The sequence below is a fragment of the Branchiostoma belcheri genome, unplaced genomic scaffold (assembly GCF_001625305.1).
Source record: "Branchiostoma belcheri isolate BF01 breed outbred unplaced genomic scaffold, Haploidv18h27 scaffold290, whole genome shotgun sequence".
Lineage (NCBI taxonomy): Eukaryota > Metazoa > Chordata > Leptocardii > Amphioxiformes > Branchiostomatidae > Branchiostoma > Branchiostoma belcheri.
The window spans coordinates 103,094-110,915 of NW_017803899.1; the positions used below are offsets into that span (position 1 = coordinate 103,094).

At 38.1% G+C, this 7,822-nt stretch overlaps 1 protein-coding gene across 1 annotated transcript in view; it reads left to right on the top strand.

Annotated features, from left to right (window-relative positions):
- LOC109473173 overlaps positions 1 to 3,982 on the top strand; it is a 7,157-nt gene extending 3,175 nt beyond the window's left edge. Inside the window, exons 3-10 of the mRNA XM_019773057.1 lie at positions 343 to 472; positions 909 to 1,007; positions 1,500 to 1,578; positions 2,043 to 2,125; positions 2,457 to 2,507; positions 2,801 to 2,941; positions 3,366 to 3,449; positions 3,828 to 3,982. Coding sequence (XP_019628616.1) covers positions 343 to 472; positions 909 to 1,007; positions 1,500 to 1,578; positions 2,043 to 2,125; positions 2,457 to 2,507; positions 2,801 to 2,941; positions 3,366 to 3,449; positions 3,828 to 3,960 — 800 coding nt within the window. The 3' untranslated portion in view covers positions 3,961 to 3,982. The remainder of the gene's footprint in view (positions 1 to 342; positions 473 to 908; positions 1,008 to 1,499; positions 1,579 to 2,042; positions 2,126 to 2,456; positions 2,508 to 2,800; positions 2,942 to 3,365; positions 3,450 to 3,827) is intronic.
- Positions 3,983 to 7,822: the final 3,840 nt, after the last annotated feature.

Here is a 7,822-nt window from a genome sequence, read left to right on the forward strand (position 1 = left end):
AGAAAAGTTAAAGAACTGACTGTACAACGTATGCCAGCTACTGCTATATAACTATATATAATCTATGAGACTGATTCACCAAGTACAAAATTTACCTGTGTATGTAGTTATATACTAGTATACTTAACCCAGTACCCTTTTGTCTGTAGACTGAAAGGGTATGGGTGAGGGTGTGAAGTCTGCCATCTCTGATTGTCATTAATACGTATACGAATTACATTAAAGTCTCAGAGCTGATTACGACTTTACGCTTTGCGGCTAATGTACTATTTATTACATTGATTTTTGGGGAGGCTGCCTATGGATTACTGCATCTCTGATAGTCTTGACTTTTCCTTCCAGACCCCCCAGTAGGTAAGAAGGAGGACGGTAAGACTGCCGGCTACACGTCTCCTCAAGGTTTCCGCTCCGTACATCCGGGCACGTCTTACACCCCAAGGTCACCCAGGACACGCACAGCTGCGGACTCAAGGTCATTTTCATTTATTCATTCATTCATTCATTCATTCATTCATTCATTCATTCATTCATTCATTCATTCATTCATTCATTCATTCATTCATTCATTCATTCATTCATTCATTCATTCATTCATTCATTCATTCATTCATTCATTCATTCATTCATTTCGAAACCTTTTAGCCCTGCTGGTCTTCTATTCCAAGGCTCAAAGTCAAACACATACATTTAAATGGCATAATACAAATGTACATGGTACAGGAAAAATACAGTTAACACACATTTAAAAACTTAATAGATCACAAATCAATCAATCAATCAATCAATCAATCAATCAATCAATCAATCATTCAAATGGTTTATTTGTGAAAACAAACAAGAACGTGTAGCAATTGGCTAAATTATGTCTTCTTGTTGTATAATTTACTTTCTTAACATTTTTAATGAAGGTCCCGTGAGAGGAAGACGAAGGAGTTTATGAAGGAGGAGCTGAGGAGAGTCAAGACGAGTCTGAGGAAGATCACGGCGCACATAGAGCGGCCCCAGCTGTGAGTAAAAGCTAGTTGTTTGTTAACAGTTTTTCGTAAAAGCACTCAAGACGAAGACGAGAGCGTGACTGGGAGAGAGAGGAGAGAGAGAGAGAAAGAGAGAGATATCACTCAAGGAGTAACGCATCAATGTGTACATGTGTATGTGTGTGAGAGAGAGAGAGAGAAAGAGAGAGAGACAAAGAAATAAAGAAAGAAAGAGAGAAAGACATCACTCAAGGAGTAACGCATCAATATCTTAGGTTCCTGGGCCTTTCCAAGGGGTTATGGATTGAAGAATTGCTCGAATACGCTAGCCTGGTTACCAAACCTTATGTACAGCTCCTGAGTCCTACATCCTCTTCGCAAATACTTATAGAACTATAGCTATATATAGGCAGCTACAAAGCACAATCTGCTTTTCCAGAGTTTGTGTTGGATGTAATATATGTATCTATCGATGGGACTCGGTAGTTATCGATCATATTGATATCGGTATTTTTTCTCCCGCAGACAACCGTACCGGCCGTTTGTATGGAACAGCCTGGCGCCCTACTACTCCACTTACAGCGTGCAGTTCCTGCTCGATCTGGTAGGTGGCAGCAATGAGCGGTAGTTTTGTGTGCCCGAAGTAGGGCTGGAATTTCTGTTATTATACTTCTGTACTTTTGAATCTTTCATTACAAAGAGGCAAAGTAAACTAGATGGGTAACATTTGCAAAGCAAAGGCATAATGCTTACCTTCGCATATGGTCATAGATATGGTGACAGGAGTCTAAATCACTCCTGCTTTAAACTTTAATTGCAACATGATGTAACCAAACACTAGTTACCATGGTGTCAGACGTCTAGTTCAGGTCATTGACCTTATTTGTTTGGTTGGAGAAGAAGAAGAAACTGAGCAAAAACAATATGTTTTTCTTCTGTAAACATGATAAATAAAGGCCATAAGTTATCTTATCCTGTATCAGTGGTGATGTATCTTATTGTCCATTCATTCGTTTGTTTGTTTGTTTGTTTGTTTGTTTGTTTGTTTGTTTGTTTGTTTGTCCGTAGCCAGAAGACGTCCGTCACGGCTACAACACCAGACAGACGGCCATCGGGCTCACTGACCCGGAAGTGTCCTGGAGGATGGACCAGTAAGTCCAACTTAACTTCATTCAAACGTTCAAGCGTTTGTGTTCTGTATCTGTATCTGTGTAGCCAGTCTAGGCGGTAACCGCCTTTAGGCGTAACACACCAGCTTCGCAGGCACGCGGCGCGGCGGCAGCTAGCTGTCAGTCACACCGAACGGCTTGTTACACTCAATCTTTGCACATTTAATTGCACGATAGCAATGATATTAAGGTTACACTAATGTTTCACTTATTTTGGTAGTGTGATTTTATGTATCATTTATGCTATCTAAGTAACTATGGTATTGCATCAATTAGTAATTTGCATAACCTTAAGTATCCTTTCTCCCTCCAGCGTCATGCTACCCATGATGACGTCACGACCAATGACAGAGCCCGCTCCAACGTAAGTGAAATGTCATTTTAGAATGCAAACCAACGAATGCAAATGTGTATTTGTAATTTCCAACTAGTTAGCATTGGTTGAGGATTATTAATTTTTTTTACGCTCATTATAATATTATTTCATCACAATGCATTTGAATGCACTTGCAATTAGCCCCCATGCATGAATTTGCAATTAAGACTGAATCAAAATTAAACCAATTGATTATTTTGATTTTGGACGGCTGCCTATGGATTACGAAGACTAAAAAGGCCTGATTACGCCTTAAGAAAGAAAAACTTTTGTGTTTTCAGTGCGAGGAGAAGTTACGAGCCTGACACCCGGCCGCCGAAGGAAGGCAGCACACACCTCCCCATGTTCCCTAAAATCAACTACAGCAAGACGGAAACCGCCAGGAAAGAAATCATCAACTATGGAGAGGTTCCTAAACTTAGGTCAGATTTTGAACCTTCTTGGTATATTGACTGATGATATAAAGTAGTTCAAAATAGATTATTAAAAAAAAACTTTCAAGGCAACTGCATGTTTACCTTCACATGGTCAAGCCCAACAAATTACGGCTGTTTATTCTCACTAGCCACTTCATATAACTTGCTACATAATGTAACCCAACAGCACAAGGTGTCTGCTGTAGCACAAGTTACTAGTACTCACTTGGACAGAAAACTGTGACTGTGAATGAGCAAGTTTCTTGTCGAAAAATAAACACAAATGTTTTAAACAGCATTGCAACGGTAAAGTGACAGTATTTTTTGCTATTCTCCGTCATGCTTTTATAATGATAGGGGCTTTCCTTTTGCAACATTTGTGTATTGTGTCTGTATTCTGAATGTTATTTTTTTCTACGTTCCGTCTTAGGCAAGAGTTGAAGGCCAAGTACGGGACTGGAGCAGAGGAGCGACGGAGGGAAGACTACAGGAGAACCAAACAAGACTTCTACAGGTGGGACAAAGGTCAAGGGCAAATGTAGCACTCCCAAGGTCAAATAAAAAAAAATAAAAAAGTGCCATCAATGCCTTAGTATAATCTTAAGACAGAAAAATACATTTGACTTTGCAAAACAACGTTTGTTTTTGTACTTAATTAGTTATCTTGTGATAAGACCTCGTAGGTTCCATACTTGCGTGCATGATGACAAGGAAACATAGGTTGCATGGTTTTGTGCCTGATGACAAGACCTTATAGGTTGCATATTTTTATACCTGATGACAAGACCTCATAGGTTGCGTATTTTATGCCTGATGACAAGACATCATAGGTTGCATATTTTTTTGCCTGATGACAAGTCCTCATAGGTTGCTTGTTTTTATGCCTGATTAGGATGGAGCTGGACAAGTTGAAGTACATCCACCCGATAAACCGTGGCCACATGAAGGCAGCCTGTACCACCTACCTGGGGACAACACCGGGGTCACAGAGGGCCATCAGCATGCTGGCTAAAGTACTGGACTAACTCACTTTAGTAAGCTAGGATAGTCTGTGCAGAACGGCTTACATGACATGTACAATGTAACAATCTGCACCTATTATAGCTGACTTTCCAGCAACATAGCAGGTTTTAACACTACAGACTACAGAGGTAAGGCCTGCAACTGGAAAGACTGGCCTGCAGATTTTTCCAACTACTAGTATATAGGTTGGTTCTGGTGTCATATTGACCAGCGTAGCTCAATATCAAAGTATATATAGGTAATCTCATAACCATGGAGCTCATAACCATGTCATGATGCAGAAACTTTGTTGCTTATATAAAGGTTTACAAAATATAAGAGTGCAACTTTTATATCAATTATGAGCAAATGTAACATATCAAATGCCTTACAAACTTGAAAGCATTTTTAGCATTGCCTTTATGCCATGCTTATGCAAACTATGACAATCATGCTTTAATAGTGCCATTATAACATGTACAAAGCAACAGCTGTTGCAAAAGTCAGTTGTTCACTATTTTGCTAACTATACTATATAAAAATAACGAGAAATCTTATATGTATGCTGCACATTGATAATTTTTCTATATAATCCAGAGAAAAATTATTAGTTTGGATGTTGTGATTGTTATGCTGCTATATCAAGATGAATATTATGTCAGATTTAAACTTTTGTTATTGTGATATGGCCACATTCCTTCAGCTGTTTCATTAGTGTTTCTGTATAAAGGTGGTGGGTTTACCTCTGGGCCTTGGTCAAAATTGATAGTAAAAGAGTACTACACAAAATCTTAGCCTGGGTGCCATCCTATTAGTATGCTGGGGTTCCCATACTCTTCCTAAGACTTTGGGCAAATGAGTGTACTGATCCCAGTACAAAAACGGATGGCACCCTGTGCTGAAAGCTAGTTCATAATACATGTATTCCAGTGTAGCATAAAGTTCTGAAATTTGAAAAACAAGATATTAACTGGGATTGGCCTAAATGGAGTTGCACAACTATCTAGGGCCCACCAGTTTTGTGTATAGATTTTTAGGACAACATATCATTTTTGGCATGGCCTTGAAATAATATTCTGTATATGCTGGTCATTTTCCATCTTTTGCTATGGAAGGTCTAATACCTGATAATGTGAAATTTTGCATGTGATGTTATCATATCATTTATGACATAAGGATTTGCATATCGTTAAGTTTTGGTGACAACGGAGTGAAATGTTGTACTTTTACATGACAATCAAAGCCACAATAAATCTACTGCAAATTTGAGAAAAATTGTCATGGAGTTTTTGTTAACAAGGAAATAAGATACCTAGTTACCATGGTGACAGATGTCTGGTTCAGGTCATTGACCTTATTGATTTGGAGAAGAAGAAGAGGAAACAGAGCAAAAACAATGTGTTTTCCTTGCATAAACATAATAATTCTCACTATCATAAAGAAATACATGTCATTGAATACCACCAAGTTGAATATGGTACAACTATTACATGGAACAGCTATGAAGAGCCTAGAAATAGTGTCAACATAGTACACAAATAAGCAAAAAAAACACAACTCCTTGCTTCCAACAAGATGTATTGATGACTTTTTTTCAATAATACAGAGAAGCTAATGGATAATGCAACAATCTCTTCTCACACCTCTCAGCCTCACTGGTAAATACGGGGTCATCAAACCACACTGATAACAGTAGTCACTGACATGTGGAGGTCATGGGTCAAAGGTTATAACCTTGGAGACAAAGGTCAAGGTCATGAACCTTGGGACAAAAGTCAAAGCCAGGGAGACGAATTGCTAAGGTCATGACCTTAGAGCAGGACATGACCTTAGAGCTGAAGGTCACAAACATTGAGAAAGGCCAAGGTCATGACTGGAGAGAGGTCAAAGGGCATGACCTAGGTGACAAAGTTTAAGTTATATTTTGTAAATGTCTATGACAATCATGATTATCATTTCTAATATATACAGAACACGCTTATAGGCTACTGGGTAGCCTGGCATGAACAGGAGCCAAAAATGCTGAATATTCTTTGCCATAAATACGTTAATATAATCCATTTTACAAGGAAATCACACTATGGTTACTAGTATTACGCTTATAGTAACATTTGATAGCTCTGGACGACAAATGCAGTCCTGTGATTTGTAAAGATGTGAAGCCACAGAATGAGTTCCACCAGCAAAATCTGCAACGCGAACACTGCTTTTTACGTCTGACTTATAAATGCAGTCTTATCCTTAACCTGTATCCATATGTGGTTGCATTTAATATCTAACAACATGAAGCATTACAAAGTTAACAAGATGAAGTTCCTAACTGAACACTTACCATCAATACTTCTGCTTACAGTGTATATAAAAAACACATCTCTAGGTAATCTGCATATTCGGGACAAGGCAAATGCAGCAACACCAGAGTAACTACTAGATAATCTGCATATTCGGGACAGGGGAATTGCAGCGACACTAGATTAACTAGAACACAAATGCATCAAGTCCTTCCTATAGTCAAAAATGTAGGGAGTTGATTGTCTTATAAAACCAGACAACGCTCCCAATCTGCACACAACAAAGTAGTGATAATATACATGTGCTATATCTAAATGGGCACAGAATATACAATGTAGCATTTTGTCCACCACGTATTGTCATTTTCCTCTGCATCTTTCCAAGTTTGATCTCTCTCTCCTTCTTGCAGCAAATCTGAGAATAAACTTTAAGTCTTTCTTTAACTTCTCTTTGATGGTCATAACAAAAAAAAACATCTTGATATTTTAGACTATACAATAATAATTTTATAGCAAAAAAAAATTGCACCTAGTGATCTCAGCAGCTATTAAAGAACTAAAAAAAACAACTAAATGTTATGAGAAGCGAATATAGGAAATTGGCGTTGTGCTAAAATGTTTACAGCTAGGCGAACACTTACACCAAATGATTCACATTTTCGTGTGCCAACCTCCTAATGTAAATGCAAGAGTGTATAATACAGTGGTCAACTATCAAATACAGCATGAGTATATTGTACATTATGACGTCCACTATGTAAGTGTTTAAATGGTGGAAAGTCTTGTACAACACATTGCACGTTCACACTGCATTCTTACAGTCCTTTCTGCGCACTTCTTATTAAATCTCCGTTTTTTTTTCCTGCTATAAATATCATGGCGTTCAAAAAGACAGAAAGTTCCACCACAAATACTACCTTGTTGCTATGGCAATGTAAAGCCTCAATTGGTAGAAAATCTAAGAAAATTAATGCAAAATTCTGATGTAGAGCTTCATGGCCGGCTGTTGTCATGACAGCTGTCAGTCATCATATGACACTTGTCAATCAACCTGTCAATCAAGTGATGACAGCCAATCAGCACATCAACCATCCCAAATGGACCAATCAGATGTCACGTCAACCACTCATGTGACAGCTATCAATCAATTTCCAACCTGTCTGACGAATCAACTCAATACATTGCTTCCTTATGTTATATAAACAGACGTTTGTTCAATAAATGTTGTCTAATTTGCTATATCCTGCATTGAGAGGCAGGGACCACACTAAGATGATGAGCTCAGTAACAAAGACTTGATAACAGCTTTTCCTATCAATAATAATAAATAAGTGAAGATCTCAACTGGGAGATACAGATATATAGAGAGGACTTGAACAAGAAAGATGAACTGTTCACTATCCTAAATATTAACTATCAAACACTTAACACAATAACTTTACAACTTTACCTTTTAATTGACATACATGTGTGTAAGGATGCACCAGTAGCATGAGAAGGATATTAACCCTTAACTTACCAAGCTCTGCTTTGACCAACAACAATTTGGTACCCAGATGCACCCTTAGCTTGAGGATGGTTAACACAGTATAAC